This window comes from Embiotoca jacksoni, unplaced genomic scaffold (assembly GCF_022577435.1).
Source record: "Embiotoca jacksoni isolate LCO1_2020_lvr unplaced genomic scaffold, fEmbJac1.0.p SCAF_22, whole genome shotgun sequence".
NCBI lineage: Eukaryota > Metazoa > Chordata > Actinopteri > Embiotocidae > Embiotoca > Embiotoca jacksoni.
The window spans coordinates 6,329,318-6,354,651 of record NW_027185363.1 but is presented as its reverse complement, the minus strand read 5'-3'; the positions used below and the strand labels follow the sequence as shown (position 1 = coordinate 6,354,651).

At 37.7% G+C, this 25,334-nt stretch overlaps 1 protein-coding gene across 6 annotated transcripts in view; it reads left to right on the top strand.

Moving 5' to 3' along the window:
- Positions 1–23,816, top strand: part of st18 (ST18 C2H2C-type zinc finger transcription factor) — a 42,636-nt gene extending 18,820 nt beyond the window's left edge. For 3 of the 6 annotated variants that reach the window (XM_069157532.1, XM_069157536.1, XM_069157538.1), the window contains 21 exons: positions 1,293–1,408; positions 4,396–4,447; positions 5,303–5,333; positions 5,551–5,738; positions 9,639–10,352; positions 11,071–11,205; positions 12,094–12,184; positions 12,280–12,372; positions 12,909–13,117; positions 13,347–13,546; positions 15,497–15,742; positions 16,993–17,114; positions 17,696–17,758; positions 18,100–18,168; positions 18,603–18,665; positions 19,066–19,146; positions 20,494–20,715; positions 20,889–20,977; positions 21,110–21,213; positions 21,300–21,446; positions 21,582–23,816. In XM_069157532.1, the coding sequence (XP_069013633.1) occupies positions 1,293–1,408; positions 4,396–4,447; positions 5,303–5,333; positions 5,551–5,738; positions 9,639–10,352; positions 11,071–11,205; positions 12,094–12,184; positions 12,280–12,372; positions 12,909–13,117; positions 13,347–13,546; positions 15,497–15,742; positions 16,993–17,114; positions 17,696–17,758; positions 18,100–18,168; positions 18,603–18,665; positions 19,066–19,146; positions 20,494–20,715; positions 20,889–20,977; positions 21,110–21,213; positions 21,300–21,446; positions 21,582–21,722 (3,176 nt within the window). In that variant the 3' untranslated portion in view covers positions 21,723–23,816. The remainder of the gene's footprint in view (positions 1–1,292; positions 1,409–4,395; positions 4,448–5,302; positions 5,334–5,550; positions 5,739–9,638; positions 10,353–11,070; positions 11,206–12,093; positions 12,185–12,279; positions 12,373–12,908; positions 13,118–13,346; positions 13,547–15,496; positions 15,743–16,992; positions 17,115–17,695; positions 17,759–18,099; positions 18,169–18,602; positions 18,666–19,065; positions 19,147–20,493; positions 20,716–20,888; positions 20,978–21,109; positions 21,214–21,299; positions 21,447–21,581) is intronic. The other 3 variants (XM_069157533.1, XM_069157535.1, XM_069157534.1) reach the window with 3 other exon arrangements.
- The last annotated feature ends 1,518 nt before the right edge of the window (positions 23,817–25,334 follow it).

Sequence of the window (25,334 nt, the reverse complement as noted above, 5' to 3'; positions counted from 1 at the left end):
AGGAAATGTAAATAATGTAATTAATTTTATGGTCTCTAGAATCTTACTTTGCTACTCTGGCCTGCTTTATTGGTTTCAAGATGAGGTATCAGCACAGAGTTTTTTACTCCATCACAATAATGTCTGTGTTAATTACACGAGAGTGTCCCAAGTGCACGGATAAGCTGGGAACAAGGGGGACACAAAGACTCAAGGTCAGTGATGAATATCCACAGCAGCTGCACAGTATTAATAGGGCATTATATGAAAATAATAACAGTAGCATCACTTGCAACAAAATGTGAGAGTGTGGTTTGAGTAATGTCAGGAGCGTCGGGGTGTTTTACAGACATTTGCTCTCCACCATCTCAGCTTGGATCCAGCCTCTCTGATAATGGTGCGAGGCAATGGTTATTCATGATTGCTGGACTGGGAAGGTCTCTCTCTTTTTCTATCCCCCCCAGTCGCAGCCCATTCTCTCCTCTGTGGTGGGAATGCTAGCAGATGGGGTTAGGGGGGAATGGGCTGGGCTCAAGGACAGCTAGCAGCCAGATTAACACATAGAAAATCTCATAGACCCTCAGCATCAGGCTGCCTCCTTTCCCCCCTGAGAAATCTGCCCTAGACGCAGGGAAACAGTCCTCTGAGAAGCATTATTTATGTTGGACTTGTGGTGTGTGTATGTATGTGGGTGTGGTGTGTGTGTGTGTGTGTGTGTGTGTGTGTGTGTGTGTGTGTGTGTGTGTGTGTGTGTGTGTGTGTGTGTATAAGGGGGGGTGAGGGGGAGGGGCAGAAATATGATTCAGCAGATGACAAACCAGCCCTTATAGTAGTGAGTCTTTTTTCATATGCAAATGAAACTGAGTGAATAAACCCCCACCCTCCCCCTTCTTTTCCCCCCCAGTTTTGTTTTTCTGGGGAAACGCTCTGTGAGCTATAATTAAGATGTTTTTTTTTTCAAAGCTAACAGAAATAAATAATTCCATAATAAGATCTGTGAAGTGAAGAGGCTTAATGTACTCATTGTGTTCATCCTTGTTTTCCCTCTTGGATGTTTTGTATTAATTAGAAGCAAGCAATTTGATCTCTGTCAAGCAATCAATTTGCATCGTATTCCTTATTCCATGTGAGATATTAATATGCTCTTTCCACCTTTTTCTGACTGCATGTTCACACAATGATGGAACTATATGAATAAAAACCTTCCAAAAGTTGGTTTAGAGACATCACTTGATTTACCATAACGTAGAATAGTTACATATTTGAAATTAAAGCTTTATATATTTTTGTGTTTTATGTTTTTTCTCTTACAGATAATGAATTACACGATCACTTCCTGAGAGGTAACAAGCGTGAAAGCGTCAACCAGGGTGAACAGTGTGGATCTGGCATCTTATCCTACGTAGCGCTCGGAAAACTACAATCAAAGGTAAATAATCTGTCGCATAGACAGAGGCTTACATTCTGAAAACAAAGTCGAAAACTAGTTTTGTCAGGAACAGAACGGGATTCATGGTTATGTAACAGTGTTTTGGATAAGCAGCATGCTAAGTGGTGGAGTGTCACTGCTCCTTTGACCATGCTGATCACAAACTGAGATTGTTTTTTACTTATTGCAGAGCTGTGGGTGGCTGGCAGATAATATACTCTTTAAAACGCTTTGCTGAATCTGCTGTTCCTAAAGTGATGTTTGCCTTCAGTTATCAGGTTCTCTCATCTTGGATTTGTACCTGATAAAACTTTCATCATAATGGAAAGTTTAGAGATATTTGCACTATGAACTGCTTCATTAAAAGGCCTCTCGGTTTGAAGACCAATAGCAGTATTTTAACTGCCAAAATCATTAAACTCTTTTTTAAGGCTTGGTGAGGTTAAATTACAAATATAGAAATGAGTGGAAATCAATGGCTGCCTGTAGATGAGATGAAAATACATTAAATGTCAAATATGAGGCCATGTGGAGAATACTCGGAGGCAATGTCCTATTTTCAATAAAACATGTAAAAGTGCTATTATTATTCCTAGTGGCCTTATTCCATGTGTTCACAGTTGGAAAAGCGATTCTATAACAATCCCCGTTTAATGTGAGCATTTGGAAACTACACAAAATTTAACGCAGGAAAACAAGCCAAAAATATTGCCAAGGGAACAACATTTAGATTGAAATGCGCATTGTCGTGACACACAATATAGTATAATTTTCGGTTTAGAAGCTGAAAAAAATAAACAAAAAACACCACTTAAAGTATATAATCTGACGGAGTTATTACAACAAAAGAGTATTGTTTTATATTTAGGCTGTTGGTAAATTATTAAATTAGTTATTACGCTGGAATACGAATATTACTAAGTAAATATTTATTTTCTAACATTTTAGGTATGATTTTACTTTAAACCACATGTTTAGCATTTCTAAGCAGTGTGTATGTATGTATGTATATACTTAATAAATTCTTTATACTACAATGTAATTTAGTGATTAGCAAATAAAAGGATATTTGTATTTTTTAATGCTTAAGGTTTGTAAACAATTAAAACTTCTCTGAAGACACATTTTACAATGGTACAGCCTCTCCTTATGGGTGCTCACAGAAAGAGTTGTAATTACTGACAAATGTGTTTACAGTATACTGCTTATTATTGCTAAATATACTAAAGCATTATCATTTCCCTATATATCCATAATGAAATTCTTAATGTCATTAATCAACATCATATAGCACTCAGTAAAATATGATGCACGATCCAAAAATGTGTCTCATAAAATAATGAAAAAAGTTTATAGCCAGATTGTTTGGGCAATGTCAAATAAAAGCTCCTGTTTGACCCCGATTGTATCTCCACACTCTGCTTTTGTAAACACTCGGCGTCACATGTTTGTCCATGTTGTTACCAAGCCAGGACTACCTGTTAGAACACCACGGATACCGACCAAGGCCTCCCTTGTTGTGTTGTTACTCGTCAGTCCTTTTTATATGAATTAAATATAAACTCTACTCACTGCCAACAAAGCATCAGACATATATGGGAGATTCCATCATTTAAAGCTTGTGCTGAAAAAAGGAAGGTCTCAATTTTCTTTAAACTGAATACTGTTTGTAGCCTACAGTCAAAAAAAGAAAGAAAAAAAGAAATCACAAGTCAAACATACAATACAGCCTAAACCCCATTGAAACGAATTATTTTTCCCTGGATTGACAGGCTCTGAACTGACTACAAATTAAGGAATCGCAACTATTACACATTTTTTGACAATTTGTGTAGCTTTGAATTTTGTTATTATTATTGTAATTAAACTTGCGATAGCATTTTCCCATTATTACACTCATAATATTCTAATAAACCAGAGAAAATTTGAATACTATAAAAAAAAAATATAACTGGTTTCATGCTAAAATGCTGTTTACAAAAGAGGAGTTCATCTAAAATGTCACCTAAAGAAAGGAAAAAACAACCCTGGTATTGTTATGAGTCAGTGGTGATATTTCAGTGCACTGATAACATCATTTGAACTTTGATTAATGTCCATGTTACAATCTCAGGTTTCTTGATGTAAGAGCAACGTTTTGCCTTCAGAACAACAAATTTATACAAAACGTTGGAGCATGTCTGTGTGGAAAAGTGTTACAAACTAATGAGGTACATTCATTTTTACAGAATGTAATCTATAGTGTTTGGGAGTTGTTTGTCTCAATAGGCTGTAGTAATCAAAAGTAATGAACCTATTATGAGCAGGACCTCTGAGGGCCCGGCGTGGCATTAAGAGTGTGGCACATAAAAGGTTTATTAAAGGAAATTAAGGTCCATCACTGCCACACCTGCTCCCCTATTATAAATGTATGACAGGTCAGTGCCTTCAATCACAACAGCAAACGAGAGAGAGGAGTCATGTTTCCCATTACCAGGGAAAAGTAACAGCATATCCTATGACTCACAGATTTCACTGGCCTGTGACCACTATACACCACCATCAGCCTGGAATAATTATGTTTAATAGGTTTTATTTGGGACCCACAAGCAACAGCCAGCGAGAGTGGATGGATTTTAGCAACTATTTTTGTCTAAACACACACTACGAGGTGCTGTCCGTACTTTAATGTCATTATTTAGTGTCATTATATTTTTCCTCACCTTTGAAACTTTTTTTCCCTGGCATTATACCATATGTGTTTGCATATTATTGGTGTTTTAGGAGCTCTTTGTGATGTTGTTGTGCACTAAAATAGATTTTAAGGCTCAGTGGCTCCCTGGGTGACTCCATGCTTATCTGCCCAAACTCAACAACAATCTATTAAGTGTTTGACTCTTTGTCTATTTAAAATTAAACGAATAAAAAAAATAAAAAATAAAAATCTTAAAATACATTCAAATCTGTCTTTTAGTGGCTCATATGTATATTCAATATTTTATTTGCAGATGGATTCTGAAGGTGAGGAGCAAACCCTGAAATCATGTAACAGTAGCACAGGTGAGTGCAGCTTTCAGTTTTAGTTTGCTTTTAACACACACACACACACACACACACACACACACACACACACACACACACACACACACACACACACACACACGTTCCACTTATCATCATGGGTTAGGGGTATCAGTTCAACAATCCAACTTTATAACTGTCAATTTTATGTATTATCTTACCAGTCTGAAGAGCACTGCACCGCCATTTCATTATTCAGAGGGGAATAACTTCATTAAATTGGAACACTGGCTCAAATTAGTTAAGGAGTGTGTATATATTGTGTGATTGAAAACCTCTAGACTGGATATGTCATTATGGAAGTGTTCAGGGCCTCTGAGGCCTTCCTGCTCACTCTGGAGCTATTACTACATCTGGGGAAATTCATGAAAAGTGTTATTATTGGTTGTGCTTCATGGGAGTAGGGGGTAGAACTTGTGAATGAGATTTATGCAGGCCTCTGGGAAAATTGATTTACCCTTTTAGATCATGTTGTCAACGCTGTCAAAGGATGGTTTCCCAGAGAATGAGCAGACTGAATGAAAAGCTTTTCAGATCAATGAAGAGGCCACTTCTGCATCCTTATGCTGATTATAGCCAATGGCATTGTAAAATGGAAGTAAAATCTATGGTAAAAGGTTGGATAAAGCCCGATTAACTCAGGTCTCGTCACCCCTAAAACATTACCTACAAAACAAATATTTACTGTGCATTGTAAAATTTCATTAGCAATCGCCCAAAAGTAGTCTGCCGCCGTGAACCTTTGATGAAGAGTATGCTGACAGATGCTGTGCTACTGTAGTGGAAATGTAAACACGACTTTTTATCTGTTGTTTCTTGGCCTTTATTTCACAGGGCTGGCTGATTGCATCACTGAGACTCACAGGTAAAATTGTATGATGTGAACACGCTTTTTCATCTTCATGCCAAAACGGGAAGTATTTTACTCCCAGGTTCTACATGTTATTTATAAAGAGAGTTTTAACTTCATAAAATATTTTTAAAAAATACATACAATTTTAAGAGTTGTACCTTTGAAATGAGCCAACTGAGGCCACTGTTGACCCTGCTGTGCTTTTTGTCCGTTCCGCTTTTCCCTTCAGCCCATATGTGTCCATGGCGAGGAAGAGGAGTGCCCAGGAAGGGGTGCAGGGCGCCCCCATCAACAAGAGAAAGTCCCTGCTGATGAAGCCCCGCCACTACAGCCCCAGCGAGGCATGTGAAGAGGAGAGTGAGGACCTGGCACCGCCACAGGACAAAGAAGAGCTGAGGAACATTGACACTCCAGCAGGTAAACAGATGTCCTGTTGTTTTGTCTGTTTTGATGAACAATTGACGCTGAATTTTAAAATCCCATCTGTTGCATTCATATTTCCCTCCCTCTGCCATCAGCCAGCAGCCACAGTCATTGTGCAGTGGAAGTGAAAGACTACACTGCTGGGTCCACATTAGTTGTGTCTCACGTCCACAAATTGAAGTTTTGACAGCTGATCTGCCATGATATTTTTGGCGTGGCTTTACCCTTTTTTGATGAGGCCAGATTTCAGACCCCTCATCTGTCCTGTTTCAATAGCCAGTCCAAACCCATTGAATCCATAGAATGAAAAACTGAATGGAGGCGTGCACCAGTTCACTTTGATTTAAATGTAACTATCCCCAATCTTTTATGCAGCATGTTATTGAGGTTTGCCCTATTGTGAAAAAGAAATTAGTTTTCGCCATTGCTTGGCTTGTGTTTTCTTCTTTTTTTTTTTTTTAACAAAGATTTCACGTACCCACAGGAACACTTTATCAAGAGCAGTTTAAAATGGTTTATTTTCACTTATGCCACTGTCCTGTTCACAAGCAAAAAATATTTTCTTTTTCCTAATGAATTGAATTTTGGGCATTTTGGCAACATTCGCTCGTGGTGTACATGTGCATTCTCGCCCACTATAATCTGCACTGATTTGGTATATTTTTAACGATGTAACTAAGCAACAAACGTAATTGTCCCTTTCAAAAGCTTTTGTTAGGCCCTCTAACACAGTCTAATACATAATTAGGCATAATGTCTACAGCTCATTATAGTACACATGTGTGTAGTTAAATGGACCAGGAGAGTAGCTCACTGAATTGTGTGGATTCATTGGAAATGGAATTTATTTGTTTCCTGGGTTCATATTACATTACAATTATCAAAGTAATTCAATGTGCATCATCAGTTTTTCCTTTTGTTCTTGTGTATTCCACATACTTTTTCTTTTTCTAACTGATTGACTGCGGTGTATTTTTCCTCATTTTAACCTGATATTTTGTGGAGTAGCTTCAAAACAAAACAAAATCCGCCCAGAATTTGAAAAAAAAAAGTCTGAAATGTGTCAAATGCACACGAATATCGATAAACATATTCACAACATATTTTGCTGTTATTGTCAGAATGGGGGGCTATTTTCTGTGGAGAAACAAAAATTGGAAAAGTGGACTGCAGGCAGTAAGAATGTTTGCAGTGGGAAGCTGGTCATATCTGCATTTTAACAAAAAGGGAGAAAAATAAGCCTCTCGTTTGGTTGAGCCACACTGCGTTCAACTCCAGCCAACTGCAGCCCTGCTGCAGAGTGCTGGTAATGGCTATTCTGGAGTACAAACTGTTCACCTGTTCCAACACACAAACCACCGGAGGGATCCAAGTTTTTTTCCTCCATCTCTTTCCTTTTTTCACTGCACTTCTGTGTGTGTGTGTGTGTGTGTGTGTGTGTGTGTGTGTGTGTGTGTGTGTGTGTGTGTGTGTGTGTGTGTGTGTGTGTGTGTGTGTGTGTGTGTGTGTGTGTGTATATGTCTGTGTGCTTGTCTGACTGTATGCGGCTGTGTCAGGTCTGGGAGTCCATCTGGATGAAAAACAAAACCCTTGTTGCTTGCCTCATAAATGTAAATACGTGTAACTGGCTTTAATTTTTCATTCAACAGGGTCTGTCTTTCGACACCTCTTTCTAAATATTTTTCACAGCAGGAAATAGATAATAACACATTGTAATCTTGCCCAAGCAACATGCATATGAAACCAGACATGTCAAATTTTGCGGCGCTTAACGATGCACAAAATCATATATTTAGAATGATAGTTAGCTTTTTTTTTTTTTTTTTATTAGTGTCACATCATTTCTGTCTTATTTTAAAGCTCTTTTATTGAGGATTAAGTTTTAGTGCTACTCCTATTAATAAGTCGCAGCCGTCCGATAATGCCTGTATCTGTATCGTCCTCTGCACTGTGTGATCTGATTCTCACAATCTGTCTCTATCTGTCTTCTCTATCTATCGAATCCTACTTTTGGTTTGGTCTCTGTCTGGCTACTTAAGAGGATATAGACCTCCAGTCCAGCCCTTTACTGAAAGTCAAAACCCTCACAGTGCAAAGAGCTTTAATAGAGCATAAGTATGAATGGTTTTGGCGGATCAAGAGAGATTTTGTTGAATCAATCCAGATGATAGCTTTCCATTGTTAATCACTGACCATGACATAATATGATCAGTGGTGTTAATAAAGTGTTGTTTCAGATGCATATTGGGAGATAACCGTAACCCTCTTTGTCTGTTCCACTGATCAGACTTTCAGCGCATAAGGCTTCACACCATCTTGTGGCTTTCTGTACATATGACTGGGATTTCTGGATTTATTGTAAAACATGGACAGCCAAAGGTCAATGCAAATTAAATTTTTGAGAGCACTCAGCAAAATAAGCTGGAGCACAGAGATTATACAAAAGAGATGTAAAAGTTAAAAAGAACAGCATTTATATTTTACTGATCTGGAGTAATAGTACTACATATATCACATATGCTGACTTATCACACCAAGAAATATTTAAAAATGCCAACAGCGAAAAACGGACTAATTAATTTTAATTGGAATATATTATATAGTATTGGAAACAAATTAGCATTTTTTTGTTTTGTTTAAAGCATTTTTAAATTATCTACCTTCTCCAGCTGGATGTTGCATTTTATTGGCCTGTCATTGGCATTTAGTATTTTTTTTATTTAGAAATATTTCAGATCACCCAGCCTCAGAAAAATTAGGTAGGCAAAACAGTGAAAGATCTTAATATGCTCAATATAAGCACAAATACAAGCAGAACATATAAGGTGTGGATCAGCAGCTACTCTGTGGCTCCACATAAACCATACACATTATACTTGTATAATTTCAACTTTAAAAAAACACCTTCTTTAATTTAAGTAAATGTTTCAGTCAAAATTACCAATACCTTTTTTTGTTAACTGTTATTTTCATTTCAGCTGTCAAACAATTTGACAATCCCTCATTTTCCATGTAAAGGTACTCATCACCATTATTTTAAGAAACTGTAGATGATTTTAAAGAATCTAATCAAAATTAAATTTGCACTTTTTTTTTTTAGCAATTTTGATTCACGTTCACTGAGTAAGCCACTCATTTGTGGCTACAACTGCAACACTTTTATCAAACAAATATTATTGTCAGTTTTTTTTTTTACTGAGGTGTATGGCTGGCTTCTCTTTAAACCAGATTCTTACCACGCACACAGCAACATCTTACATAGATTTCTCCCCTTGATCTCCATGTTTGTGGTCTCCTCCATCTGTGTTTTCAGGAATCCTCTTCACTTTCCTTGTTCTCGTCCCCTGAAACAACAATTATGTGTTTGGAAAATCCGTTTTTTTTCAGATGACAACATGTTGCTGCTTTGCTTGCACTTAAAAATACACATAACTAATTAAAAACTGATGTTTTCCATCCAACGCACTGTAAATCCTCTCATAATCTTGTGCTAAATCTATGTTGGGTTGTTTCTCCAATTGGAGACAACAACCAATTGGAAAACAATTGTGTCCCTCATCTCTGGGTTTCATGTTAAACTAGCAGAAAGAAGGGTTATATATGTTATCCAAAATATGTTTGAAGAATTGCTTGGAAATCTTGCAACCAATGATTGTCATTTCTATTGGAGCTTGTATTCCTATAAATCCTCTAGATTGGTTATAAAAACATGTTTTTGTCAAGATATTACTCATAGAGAAGTAACACAAAATCTAAAACCTTAAAAGGATTTGCAGAAGATTATCATGGACATAGAAATCTTATCCTGGATGTGACTGAAGGGTCACAAAACAGTAAGTTTAGTGCGCTAAGACTTGAACACACACAATAATGAGTGTTGTTTTGTTGTTTTAGATGGAAACTTAAATGCAGTCAATGGAGTGACTAACAGAAACGGCTGCCATGATGTGGCAGCAAAGTCCGGCAATTCACTGGGATGGTCTGAAGTTGCATCTGATGGCTCTCAACAGTGTGGGCCGGACACATCCGAACCTCTAATGGATGAAGATGATGAGGAGCTTCTTAATAACGAAGAAGAAGACCAAAGTCAAGACAGGATGAGCGCCACATCATCGCCACAGAGTCCGTACGGAGACATGAGGGAAGCTGAGTGGGAGCCTCTGTCTCTGTCTGCCAAGGTGAACAGCTCAAACTGCAGTCCTTCGAGAGCCTCCGAAGACCTTTCAGGCAGGAACGGCCACGTGAAAGAAGAGCCCCACTCAGAGTTAGGTGGCCCAATGGGAAGAGCGAGTATCTTTCAGGCCGAAGCTTTAAGATACAGGCTGCTCCCCACAGAGGAAGACAGTGAGGGGGAGGCAGAGGCGGAGAGACCACCTCGGCTAGATGGCTGGGCTCTGGGTCTCCATGAAAGAGGCCTTGAAATGGGCCGAGGGAGAGTGAACCTGAGCCTGTTGGAGCAGGCCATTGCTCTTCAGACAGAGCAAAGACAGGTCCTGCACCATGCCTACAGAGAGATGGACCGGTTCCTCATGGAGCAGATGACCAATGAGAGAAGGCACCACAGGATGATGGACATGGACAGCAGACTCACCTATCATGGTGGAAAAGGTATTAACATGAAGGAAATGACCTGAGATATACAAAATGAAGTTGAGACAGTTCAGAAAGAAAAGCAGTAGCTGCGCACATGTGCCTTCATCCAGTCTAAATCAGATAGACCACTTGTGATTTGTAAGATTGGGTGCTCAAAAAACATTAAAAGGAATAAAAGAAGCATATGCAAGGGGAGGAGGTAGAATGAGAGGGAGGAAATCCTCTTAAGGACTAAAAACATTTTGGCAACAAGTGAAGTAATAAATAAACAGACTAAAATAAAGAAGAACAAAATTTTCCGATGGAATTGCTGCTACTCAGAATATTGGATTTTGATAGGAATCAACTGGATATTTAACCATGACCATAAGTCTTAAATCCTCCTAAAGTACCTCTCATGTTTCCCTCTGATTCTTCAAATGACTGCAGCTAAATGTGTAATCCTAGATGTAATCTTTCGATGGATGGGCATTAAGAAGTGAATGTTCTGTGTTAAACTGCAGCCTTAACTAAAATGACAGATTAATAGATGCATTTTGTGAAAAGAGAGTGTCTGGCTTTGCATGATATTTCAATCTGTTGATTTAGTGTATGTACAATATGTGTGCAGAACAGTACAAAAGCATGACATTATTATTTCTTCATTTCTACGTTTAAAGACAGACAGGCTACAACAGTTTGGTGGTTGTACTGTATTTATTTATTGTGAAATCTTCCTTTATTGTCTCTACAGATTCTCCACGGACAGATAAAAAGGATATAAAGTGTCCAACTCCTGGCTGTGATGGCACTGGTCATGTGACCGGCCTTTACCCACATCACAGGAGTTTGTCCGGGTGCCCTCACAAAGTCAGAGTTCCCCCGGAGAGTAAGTAACATAAGCAGTCGTGTGTATACTTTCAGTATAATGGATGATTTATACTCAGTTTTAGGATTCATAATCAGCCGCAGCTACTGAAATCCTCTTAGCGCGAGCCCAAAGACAAGAAAGACCTGCTTATATGTTCAGTTCAATTCAAAGATGTGCACAAAACTTTTCAAATAAACTTAAAGGATTTTTTTTCTCTTTCTTTCTCTCTTTTTCTCATAATGTGTGAATATTGAATTCTTTTTTTTTCCCCCCACATTGGCGATTGTTAAGTCATTTCAATATAACTCCATAAACATTCAACATTAAACAGTAATGTTACAAAAGGAACAGAAAAAGTAATTAACTTTTTCAAAAAAAGCACATGCTCTTAGACTGGAGGCAGTATTTGCAAATCAAAGGGCTAGCTAACGCAGTATTCAAAAATAAATAGACAACTCCAACAAACTAATTGGAGGATATGTACAGAAGAGAAGTTTCTAAGGATACAGAGCGGACCTTTAACGACGCGTTTGTTTTGAAGAATATAATCAGCTGTCTTGTTACGCTCCTCTTTGCACTAAGCTATTTACATTTCAGCCACATTACAGCATTCCTCACAATGAGAAAGCTGTCTGCTTTTTTCTCCAGTCTGTGTCTCTGTAGGATCTTTGCTCTATAGGCTCTAATGTGCCAGTTATATAAATCATCGTTTAATGTATGAAAATGTAGTTGTTTCATTTCCAAAATGCTCATTATATATGTGTATTTTACCAGCGTAATCTTTAAGCTTGATTATGTCTCACATGTTGAATTATTTTGGAAATGTTTCTCTTTGCTTTATCTGAGCTCCTGTCATCTGTCTGTTCTTCATCACCCCCCCACCCCCACCCCCCTCCAACTCCCCAGTCCTGGCCATGCATGAGAACGTCCTCAAGTGCCCTACACCCGGGTGCACAGGAAGAGGCCATGTCAACAGCAACCGTAGCACCCACCGGAGGTACATTCACAGGAGAGAACCATTAGAAAATCTGCACCCTGTTTGGAGACGAGCTGCAGTATCAGGCTAACGTGTTTGATTTCCTCCCCGTACAGTCTCTCTGGCTGCCCCATCGCTGCTGCAGTGAAAGTCTCCAAACCACAGGACGAGAGCCTGAAATGCAGACAAACACCTGACCGCTCACCGAGGTATAATGCACGATAACACACGGGATTTTCATTGCTGTCAGTGTGGTCACATGCAGAAAAATAATAACAGTGCAGCTCTGTAGTGGACTGAAGTCCTACAAGCATAACCGAGGTTATGCAAAATAGTGATAACCACTATTATTGTTGAGGAGAGAGAGAGAGATATTTTAATTCACTGATCCCAGCAGAACACACAGTCTATTTCGAGCTTTCCAAGCAGACATAAGCAATGGTTGCTGGTCCTGTGAGTTCCTCTCTATTAGAGATGATAAAAGAGCAGAACTCTTTGTTCCCTGTGGATATATCATGGGCAGCATGCCCACTCCTACTATATTAATTAGTCTGGCAACCTGGCTGTGGATCTACAACACATCAGATCCCAGACTCTATGTGTACAAAAGCACTGGCATCCTTCAATGGTTAAAAACAATGTCGACACTTTACTGCTTTTATTAACTTTTCAGGCTCCTGTCTCACATTTTTTAGCTGATTCTTTTACGCAATAAAGCATTTTCTCCCTTTTTGCCTCCTTGTAGAGCCATCGGCTTAATAAAGAAGTTTGAGATGAACCAGTTGAACTACCGGCTCTCTCATCCAGTAGCAGCCTTGCAAACTAGCCTCACAAAAGACATGGACAAGTACAGCAGAATCCGCTTTGATTACGCCAGCTTTGATGCACAAGTCTTCGGCAAACAGCCTCTGATGGGGACCAACCAGGACCAGGAAATTCCCCATTTCCCTGATTGTGAGTTTCATATATTTTGACACAAAAAATTAAGTTATTTGAAAATTGGAAGGTGAAAAAAATTTGCCACAAAACTGATAATAATCTACATATCAAATTGATGCATATTATATATTTTTAAGGACTGAAAACCACCAAATCCCAATATTGTTTTCTTTCTACTTTTAGGTTTTGCTTGAACACCTGGTGCCTGAGTAACTAAATGATCTGGTAATTATTTGTCTTTTAGCACCTCAGCAGTATCCTGGCTTCCTCAGTGCTCCAGGTGGCCGGCTGCCCACCTCTGGTCAACACAGCCCGCCGAGTCAATTCAAAAAAGAAGACGGTCTCCAAGCCGCAGCAGCGACAGCCGCCATCCTTAACCTCTCCACCCGCTACCGGAAGAACATGGAGGCTGTCGCCGGCCGGCCCTTGGCAACGTCCACAAAGGTAATCAAATTAGACCACTTGGAAAGGTATTTAATGTGGTCATTTTAAAGGAACTCTGATTTGTGTATAAAAAGGGAAGACATCAAAAGACAGAATTTGGCAAAGACAGCTTGGCATTCTGGTGGCAGAAAAACAAGGAGCTTTCTACTCTATAAAGCTTTAACGTACACAAATGCAAATTTGTGTAATCACATTAAAAGAAGAAATACAATCAGCCTTCTTTCCCAATTACAACTACTAGTCTTTTTTTTTTTTTTAAATAAAACATGTGGTATTGTATTTTGTTTCGACATCAGCTGGCATGTAAAAACCTTGAACTGTTGTCTGAAAATGCATCTTGCCCGCTGCAGATGGCAGAGGATATTTTGCTTAGTTATATGATCCAGCATAGGCTGTGTGTCTACACCAGATAGTCTTTAAAAGCATTCTAGCGGATTAAGCCAATCAGCTGAAGGAGTTAACATCTCCAAAGTTTAATTCACACAAAATCCAAACTCTTCTTGGAAACGTGTGCATATCCAAAATCTCTTCTGCTGTCATTAGCTATAACACGGCTTTGTATTCAACTTCTTCCCAACTCACTTCATGATTAATATTGATCACATTCTGTGGGTTACATACATGCACACTGTACTGTAGATGATTCAAGGTTTCCACACCTACACAGCACAGATCCTTGTCTCCCAGCTTGTTGAGCTGAGAACGTGGCCCTGTACCAGGTACCAGCCCACTGAATGAATAAAACAGTGTTAGCAAGTTAATCATCTGTTCTCGTTTACAGCTTAGTTGTCTTGGAGAGACGTACAAAATAAAGAACAGCTTTCAGGTCTGAAAAAAAGGGGCCATATTTAGAGTGTTATATGTCATCTGATGCTTTAACTAATATGCATATGTATATTATGCTTTGCAATATCACATACAAAAGAGCACAAAAAAGCAGGCCTCGAAAGTGTGAAAATAAGATAATTCTACTTATTTAACAACTGCACAGGCCTAAATTGCATTATTAATTTGCCAATAATGAAAAACAAAGAGTTTTTGTTTTCTTTTGCAGAAAAACGATATTAAATCAAATCAAAATAAAACACAAAAAGTCTTGCACATCCTTTAGTTTTACATTGATGTTATTTTGATTCGGTACACTCATCCTCAAATGGCTGGATAATTAAACTGGACAGCCAAGTCCAATGTTCATGAAAATTATCCCCTTTAATTAATTTGAAAGGCTCCCCTTTGTTACAAAAAAAATAATGATGTATAGGGTTTAATAAAACATATGCATTGACTAATTGCTTTCATTTATGGAAAAGGATTTTAGCTTTTAATGAGGCCCAACTTTTAATACCATAAAACAGCCATAAGTCATCATGCTATTGCGTTTCAGCACAAAAACGACAAACACATCTGTCAGCAGGGAAACTTATGCCACATTAAGCTTTTTAATTTTTGCTATAATAATGATGACCTAAAACCAACAACCACCCCCCTCCCCCCAGCTGCCATCTTGGTTGTGTGTCCTAGAAAACAGATGACACAGCTGTCACTGAAAAACTACACACCAGTGATTATTTTTTTTTGTGTTCAGCAGAATTAACGCTGGCTTAGTTTGGTACTTTGTCTGGGGTGAGATAACCACTGTATGTATTATTTAAATACATTGTTTGTTTGCCCTGCGTTTTAAGTCATTTTTCATGTTTACCGAGAAATGTTATTGGGTTCAAGTTTCCCATATCACTGCTGTCATATTAATGAGGCGTCATACTGTCTTATTTACATTCCTGTGAGTGTAATTAGAAAATGCCTTCTACTTTCATCCTCTGATTCATTTGTTTTTTACGTGTTAGCACTCACGGTGATGATTGACGACATGCTTTATTTGCTATACCCCTGTACAACATGTTACACGTGTGAACTGACTACATGTTGAGGATTCGACTTTGTCGTCTTCAGGACATGCTTATAGAGGTGGATGAAAATGGCACCCTGGACTTGAGCATGAAGAAGTGCAAGGAAAACGTGAAAGGCCCAACCAAGACACCTTCGGACGACCTGCTGTCTCCTCCCGAGTCCACTTCGGCCAAAGGCGGGAGCGTTCTCATCAGCCCCGCCTTCTACCAGCCGCTGTGTGAGAGAGACAGCTGGGAGAGCCCCATCCCTGTCAACTTCAGCAAAACACACGTTTTACAGGACAAAGAGGTAACAACAACAAAAAAACCACAACAACTGACACTGTGAATTTCATAAAAAAAAAAAAACACAAGATTTGCATTAATCAGAAATGTGAGTGGTGTAGGATGAGGCTGTTAGGGTCAAATGATGCACAATTTACATGCCGCAAAACAAAGACATTTCTGTTTCACAAACTGCTGGAGGAGGAAGGTAAAGAGTTTTCCTGGTGAAAATACTCAAAGTCCCTCCAGCACTCATTCAGATTTAGCTGTTCAAATATATTTTCAACAACTTTCCTCTGAAATCAACAAACTAAACTCCTCACTAAAATAGTTATCTCAGAACTCTCTCTCTGTTTTCTCTGTAATTGTCACTTGATTACACAGCTCTTTTTAGGAAACTGGAAAAAAAAAAAAATCTTGGGGAAATTTATCAATTTTATTTCCCAGCATGAATTTTCTTTTTCATAGCCCTTTTCTTACTGACAGGAATAAAACTAAACTAAGAGTTTTTTCTATGTATTTATTTACTTTGGTGGCCTAGAGGTCATCAGATTTTGTCTAAAAATAGTCAAAATAGTCCGACTTGTGCTGAAAACAGTTGAACTAGTCTTAAAAAATACGAGAAAAAGGTAAAAAATAAAGGTTGTAACTGTAGACTGTAAAATCCCCCCAGGCTGCTTAAAAAGAAAACAAAAAAATACAGATGTCCTCAGTGTTAGCTACGGCCCTGCTACTAAGAACAAAAAAGTGAAATAATCTTCCCACTGATTGACATACAGTGCTTGTAAGAACATTTATGTGTGTGAATGAATATTTTTACACTGAGGACGAGTGCTAATCTGTTCTGCACACATCTCTCTTGCCCAGGGGTCTGAATGAATCTTAATCTGGCCTCTAAAGGTTTCTTCTCTTTTATTTCACAGGTGGTATTCATTTGTAGTAGATATCAAGAGCTATCACATTTGCCCTGCTTTTAAATCACACTCAACATCTGGTGTCTACACAATCCTGTCTGTGGAAAAAAAAAGAAAATCCATACGTCACGGCCATACATCATAAACACTATGTGGATTAAGTATGACTTTAAATGGATGTATGGTTTACTACAGTTTGAGTATCCTTGGGCATAATCTCTTTGCCTTGCACTCTAACCCTCAGGACTTGTTTTAAGAGTATTATACAGGGATTTAATTAATTATTCACTTTTAGGTCATTGCAGAGTGAGGTTTGATATTTTGGACAGTTAAGGCCACGTTATTATTTTCTCTTTCTCAGCTGGAGGATTATGACCAGGTCTCCTTGGAGGACCAGCACTATCAAGGAGACGGCAGTATGTTAAGCCCCAAAGCCAAGCTGCTATTACGAGATTCAAAGAAAGAGCTTTTGAGGTATGTGAGGTGAGATAGAGAAACGTCTCGTAGCATCTTTATTCAGTCATACATGTGTAATGTGATCTTCCCTTTTTAGTTGGCAGATAGTCAGCATTAATAATAAAAACGTATAACTCCAAACCATACATTTGATACAAGTAGGTCAAAACAGACAAATGACACTCACTGTTACATATGATTGTAACTGGTATGTCTGCAGGTTCATGTGGAGAAGAAATGTATCTAATTGGAAAGTGAGTTTCCTCCCTGTATGTCCTGTACAAGCTTAACACAACTCTTGACTCTTGTAGTTAGAGTGCATGCTCTGCTGGGTCTCCTCGCGAGAAAAGTAGGATCCTCTAGTTTGCGCAGCACAGCACCCCCTCAGATCTCCTCAGTGACATCCCAAAAAAATTATTAAACTGAATGCCGAGCAACATAATAATAATTTTTTTTACTAAACTTCCCGCTATACTAACTCTTTTTTTTTTTTCTCTATAATGCCCGTGAAAAGGTTCTCAGTGTAAAAGAAAGATTCAGTTCAAGCCTGGCAAAGTCTGTGGGAAGTGGAGTAATCTGCGTATTAAATGCTTTGTGTTCTCATGCAGCTGTCCGACCCCAGGCTGTGACGGCAGTGGCCATGTGACGGGGAATTATGCATCACATCGGAGGTACTGTAATTAATTACACTCTCATTAGCACCAGCTCGCAGATATATAGACAAGGGAAACAGTGCTTATTGTGTAATTATGTTGATCATTACATCTGGAAACTTGTCACATCGCTCCCAGAGTTTTTTTTTTTTATTTATTTTTTACATCATATGTCTTTTTTTTTTTTTTTTTTTTTTCAAATGTGGTGACATTAAAAAGCTTTCTCACAAAGAGGATGCAGAATTGTGTTTTCAAATAAGTTTTTATAAATATGCATTGAGACATTGTATTAAGATTATTTAATTCAACTGTGATCAAAGAGTGCATTAAAATGACTGTTAGCTCTTTATCCTCTCCAGTGTGTCTGGATGTCCCCTGGCTGACAAAACACTCAAATCACTGATGGCAGCCAACTCTCAGGAACTAAAGTATGTGTACGGAAAATTGTTATTGTTGCTAAAGGATTTTCACGTTAAACTAAGCAGCTTGTTTTTTTTTCCTTTTCTGTCTCTTTCCTTCCTTTTTTCCCCTTTTGCTTTGCTTTCCTTTGCTTTCCTTTGCTTTCCTTTGCTTTGCTTTCCTTTCCTTTCCTTTCCTTTCCTTTCCTTTCCTTTCCTTTCCTTTCCTTTCCTTTCCTTTCCTTTCCTTTCCTTTCCTTTCCTTTCCTTTCCTTTCCTTTCCTTTCCTTTCCCTCTCTTCCCTTCTTTTCCTCCCCACTTCACATTATGCACAATGTCTCTGTAGTAATCACGAAGTTGTTTGCTATTTGTACTACTTTTCTGCATATTAGCATGAATCCACTGCTCTGCTCACAGTCTTTTGCTGTAAAAAACACCTGGTCTCTGTGTCTCTCAACCTGCAGGTGCCCAACACCTGGTTGTGATGGATCTGGACATGTGACTGGGAACTATGCTTCGCACAGAAGGTAGCTGAGAAAAAAAAAATCATCACAACTGAGCATGAAATACATTCGTCAGATGCATGGCATTCAAACAGATGGTGAAAGTCTCACTTTATGCTGCAAACATGTTGCACTTTTTGATTTCTTGTTTATGGATTCATTTGGCTGCCTTTATATTTATCTATATCTCTCTGTGTCTATCTATTCATCTGTAAGTCTGTGCATTAATTTATTGTTTTAAATTCAAATGAAGTCCCCTTTCAACTATGTGCTACTGCACAGTAAAACTTATTTTTTATATCCTAAAAACATTTGCAATTGAAACTCCATAAACCTCAGAGCTGCCTGTACGATTTTAGCTTTGGTTATAACTCTTGAATAGATTCCCTTCATATTAACTCTCTGTCTCCAAAATATTTTTCAGCTTGTCAGGATGTCCACGTGCCAGAAAAGGAGGTTTGAAGCTCACACCAAACAAGGATGACAAAGATGAGCAAGAGCTTAAGTAAGAGATTTTTTTTCCTTCATCCTATGCTGTCATGATTTTTTTTTGTTTTAAAAATAAAACAAGAAAACATTGTGAGAATGCATCATGCTTTTGTGCCCGGGGCATCAAACCTGTAGGCCATTAAGTTAAACAAAGAAAATAATACTTCTCTTGTCCCAACATTAGTGAATTATTTTCTAAGGATTAGCAGCGTGTTTTGGTAGGATTTTTCCAGGGTTTTGTGTTTTTCCTATTTTCTGAATGCAATATCTGGCTTATCACTCTTCACTGAGTGCTTTCTTTATAATTAAAGTATATCAAGAAAATGTCAAATTGCCGATGGCATTGCCCTCATTTGCAGCTTAATCACTGTTGTCTGTGAAAGTGTTATTGGAAAAACAATAATGTAATTGATTTGGAGTTTAAATCCGAAGTCAGATATATGAGCCCTTGTTTACTTATACATCTGGACACTGATTTTTTTCTTTTTAATTACTAATGCAAGGGCATGAGCTTAGGAATTAGACTGGAATAGATCTCATACACATTAAGAGAGAAAGAGAGAGGAAGGGGGAAGGGTAGCAAATGTCCCTAGATTATTGTAAATAGTGGGCCATATGGCATGCCTCTATTGTCCGGGTGCCTTGCATCAAGCTACCTACCTGTGGTGGATGTAAGTAATGGGACTGGTGTTGTTTTGTCCTCTAAGTGCTGCTGCTGTGCTGTTGAGTAACAAAATGCTGAAACAGGCTTTTTGCAGGAGCACTCTGCGGCATGTGTGCCATTTGTATCATCTCAGGTGACCTTTCACCTTTATCAATAAGGGAGAGGGTTAGCCACCTCCAAATTACATTCTTTCGCATGAGGGGATACATGACAATTATCTGTAATTCATGTCACTCCATTACTGACCTGCAGAAAACAGGCCTGAAAATGCAACTGACAAACTCTTAATGATATTCAGCAGGAGTTGTGCGTATATTTTCAAACACAAATATCACTCAACTCCAAACGTATGCACTGAACCGAGCATTCAATCCAACTCAAGTTTTAGTGGATTAGTAAATTGTAGTTAATGCGATTATTTGAGTCCATTTCTAGTTTTGGCGACTTCATTTTTAATCAGCATTTGGATGGATTAATCAACTTAATGGTTAACAAATCTTCCGGTCTAGTTATTGAAAGAGATTTTTTTTTTTTCAAAATGATCTCAGAGAAGGATTTTTTTTTGCAGTTTAACAATAAAGTAGTTGTTATTTTTTTGTACAGTCGAATGATGTTTTAAAAAAACAAAACTTATTAAATGCAAGCTAGTGTGTTTACAGGTTTCCACCGTCTACAACTTTTTGTTTGTCTCTCTGGTAGGTGTCCAGTAATTGGATGTGACGGACAGGGCCATATATCGGGAAAATACACATCCCACCGCAGTGCAGGCAGTTGTCCACTCGCTGCCAAAAGACAGAAGGAGTCGTCCATCAATGGGCTGCCCTTTGCCTGGAAGGCCAATAAACAGGAACTGCCCCATTGTCCCTTGCCTGGCTGCAATGGCCTTGGACATGCCAATAATGTGTTTGCCACTCACAGAAGGTGAGGTCACCTGTCCTCCATTTTATCTCCAAACAATACTGCTGGTCGACATGTTGCATTCTTACTGCACAATGGCACCTTTGCTCCCATTCACATTCTCTATTGAAGCTAAAGTTTGTCAGTTTGGTGATATCGTCCTGCTTAAAACTGTCATCTGTGGCCTGCTGAACTAGCTTGTCGGGCTGCCCACTGAACGCACAAAGTATCAAGAAAAAGTACTCGGAAGAGGAGATGATGACTATCAAACTGAAAGCCAGCAGCGGTAAGCTACTCTGACATCGTGTGCGGTGTGAAAATACTTAAAGATTTTTGTAGAAGATGCACGTGTATTGCCATAAAAATTTCACTATTTTCTGACTGGACATGATAAATTTGATAATATCCTTTAACCCAGGTGTTGAAAACAAAGAAGATATTCAACATTTGGATCATGAAATTAAGGAACTGAATGAATCCAATATGAAAATAGAAGCAGACATGATGCAACTCCAAACCCAGGTAAATATTTACTCTCACAAGTTCTTCTTAAAGACGAAGTTCTGAGGCCTTTGCTCGCCTAATTCTTCTCGTTTTGTACCCGAAAGCAGATCTCGTCAATGGAATGTAACCTGAAGACAATTGAAGAGGAAAACAAGATGATCGAACAGCACAATGACAGCCTCCTGAAGGAGCTTGCTCGCCTTAGCCAAGCGCTCATTAACAGCCTAACAGACATTCAGCTGCCTCAAATGGTACAGTAAGCTTTGACCACAGACTCCACTACTACTCATTGTGTCTAACCTGTCTTGAAAGATATCTCATTTTCTTCATATTGTCATTTCTTGCTGTGCTGTTTTCACTAATAGTCAAACATGTTTTTGTTGCAGGGACCCATCAGTGAGCATAATTTTGAAGCCTATGTGAACACATTAACTGACATGTACAACAACTCGGAGCATGAATACTCTCCAGAGTGCAAGGCCCTCTTGGATAATATCAAACAGGCTATTAAGGGCATCCATGTTTAAGCTGTAGAGCTACCAAGAGGTTTCTTTGACTTGGGATAATGGCACTAGATAGCTCTATTTTACTGAAGAGTGCTGGCTTGGCTGCATGTATAAGACAAGGCTTTTGAAAATGTGTTCCCAGAAAATACACTGCACTGAGAAAATTACCAGCCAGATTTGTAATGCTTTTACTGTTTCTGCATTCACTCGATATGTTTATCCTGGTGAGATTTTTTACCCCTTCTTGCACTTAATTATTTTGTATGGTTTGCTTGATTTTAATCTGTATGTGTTCATGTCATTCTTATATTATCGCTATTTATTATTATATTTGTTCATCAGTGTATTTATTTCCTCAATTTTTATTTATTTCTAGATCTGTAAATGCTTAATATTTGAGAAATCTGTTTGACTTTCTGCACATTGTAAATTACATAGGAGCACATTCCAATTTCATGGCATACTTTCGCCACCTAGTGTTGAAAAACCTATATTATTATTATTATTATTATTAGACCATAAGTTGGATCTCCCTTCAAAGTAAAAGCCTACCAAAACTAAAAAGCATCAGTATTTTTAAGCATTGCTTTTGCTTTCTTTATTGGAAACTGAATGTATGGCAAGACAAAGTGAACTCGAGATAAAAAAAAAAAAAAAAATTAAAGTAAAAATGCAATGCAACTGTACTGTACCTTTTTCTACTGAAACAATAAGAGCTGAATGCAACCAGGAAGTGACACTGAGCAAAAATGCAACATCATTCGGTGAACTGAATGTCAGATTCTGCTTTGCATAGCGTGCCACAAGAAGAGTGCAACAAAAATCAAAAATTCACTTTGTCAAGATGTCTTTTTTTTTTTTTTTAAATATAGATATTAAACTGCCTTCTGTGCACACACTTTGGAGTGTGCATATAGTATGTGCCTAAATGTATATGAATCCATAAAAATATAAGTACTATGTTTTGTGGTAGGACAGTATTATGTGGATGGTGTCTAATTTATTATACAGTACAATTATTTTCATAGGAGGAAACGTTCCTGATGACTGTTTAAATACCGTTGTCTCAGTAGCTGTAATCTCAGTGTCAGGTTTTGAAATATCACGACTGAGATTGAAAGTATGGTGTTTCATTTTTAATTTCTGCTAGCATGGAGAGGGAAAAAAAAAAAAAAAAACAGAGGGACTAAAAAAAAAAAAAAACATCTACTCCTGTTTTATCTAAAACTGCTTACAGGCCTTAACATTTCAACCAGTCTTATAGTTTGAATGGGGCAGATTTGAATAGTAGCTGTTTCAAAACCAAGCTGACTACCACTACAAGTTGCATTTCAGTTTCAATCATTAAATGCAAAGAAATAGAAAAAAGAAAAAAAAAAAGAAAAAGAAATCAAAACATTGACAAATGATAGTTGTTGGCTAATCAGTTGTTTGTTTGCATCAATTGCACTTTTGTATTTCAATTATTTTGTGTTTTTAGTTCACCATACTGCCATTGCCTTCAATAAAAAAAAAAAGAAGGAAATGGGACGCTGTAGTCATATCGCGGTACTTTACATCTGAATTTTACACGAGGTTAATCCCCAGAGAAAAATGAGTAATTCATTTGAGCAATACATTTTTCATTTCAGCAAAAAGAAGTCAAAGACATGTAGCCTAGGACATTTTGAAGAAAACAAATGTAACAGCAAAGGAGCCAAATTTCAGAAAAATATGACCGTGTTTTATCCAAATACTCAATATGTTTTAAAGAATTTTAATCTTTTAAAAACTGAATCACACTCTTTAAACCTAATAATCTTTTATTTATAATTTCTTATATTTAATTCCTATACCACACATTGTTTGCTCAGGAAGTTTTGTGAATAATATTTATTTTTTCCCTGTTAGTATTTGATGTTTTGTAATGTGAAATGCTTTTTTTGTGGGACAATATTAGTATGATATGAAATTGTACTGTATTTTCTTTTTCTTTTACATTAAAATGTAATGCTTTTTTTTCAGTTGAGGTAGTTTGTAAATTGAAACTTCCTATTACTTTTACTATTTCATAATAAACAGATATGCGCTGTGTTGTACAGTTTGTGTATGGTAGAAATAAACTTTTCAAATGTTTGTGTGGTTTCTCAAAGCCTTTAAATCCACCGTCAGTCTAACGTGAAGCCAGTTCTCCCGGAAGTCAAAAGGTGTCAGCTTTCGTGAGGCATTAGCATCACCTAGTGGTGAAGTTTACACATTGCATTTAGAACAGCAGGGACTGGGTCAATGGAGTCATGATGCTGACAGCTCTTGTTGTGCAGCTTTAAAACTGAACTTTACAACTAAGAAACTAACAGGGTGATTTTTTTTGCAGTAGATTTTTTGTTTGTTTTTTGTTATCGTTAACTACCAGCAATTTTCTTGACTAATCAATTCATTGTTTGGTCTATATAAATGTCAACGAAGGGAGAAAAAAAAAATTCCTGAAGCCCAATGTGATGTCATCTCATTGCCTCTTGTGTTTGGTCAACAATTAAAAGACCAAAGATATTTAGTTTATTGTCACACTAAATGAGGAATAGCAGCACATCCTTAAACTGGAGGAATATGTTGAATAATTCTTACAACATAAATGGTCAACCATATATGAAAATAACCAATAAATATTCTGTTGATTTCTAAAGAAACTAGTTTTGGTCACCCAGTGGCAAGTGAAAGATCAAAGAGGCCAACATATAAAAAAATATACTTCTACAACAGTTATGAAATATACAATCAAATTACTAGATATTAAAAGAACATATCTGTGTAGATCAAGAGTCTGTCCTTAAAAGAAAAAAACAATACAATACAACAATTCATAAGTAATTAAATGACCGACAAAAATTTTTACATTTAAAAGCTGGCCGACTAAAACAAAAAAGGGAAAAGGCCTTGACTCATCACCTTTTAAACTAATAAAGACAACAAAAAGCTGATTACCTTCAAACTGAACTTGCCTACAGGCTCAAAGGAATCAGGCGTGAAACCAATAACAACATACAGTGACTTAAAGAGATGCAACACCTTGTCAATAATCAATCAGTCACTCAATATACGATTAATGGGCAACAATTTTTAAAATCAATTAAAGGATTTATTCTACATTTTTGTGACATTTTGTTAATCAAAATGATTATTTGAGAAACTCATTTAGCGATGTGCAATAGTTGGCAATGAAAATAATTGTTAATGGCAGCATTACAATGACTAACATCGTGCAGATGGTCCAGAGATAATGGCTAAAATACCCTCCAGTACATATTTAAATCTCAGTTTGAGAGAATAAGAAAAATGTGCCAAAGTCAACACAGGAGACAAAATGTTAAATCAAAGTTCAGTTTGTGATGGAAGAAACAACACAAAATACGATTGTGGCCGACATCCAGTGCACTACAAACACATTTCCTGTCGCACCACATAAGGCTGTGTCTTCCTGTATTGTATACGCTGTGTGTGTGTGTAGATCGTGAGAGTGATGATGGGGAGCAGGTATCTAAACCAGCTACATACACACTCTAAGTATAGATGTGTGTAGCCGTCTATAGCAGTATAGAGGATGAGACTGATGACCTCGGTATCCTGACTCCATCCCCGGTTTCATGTGTCAGAAAT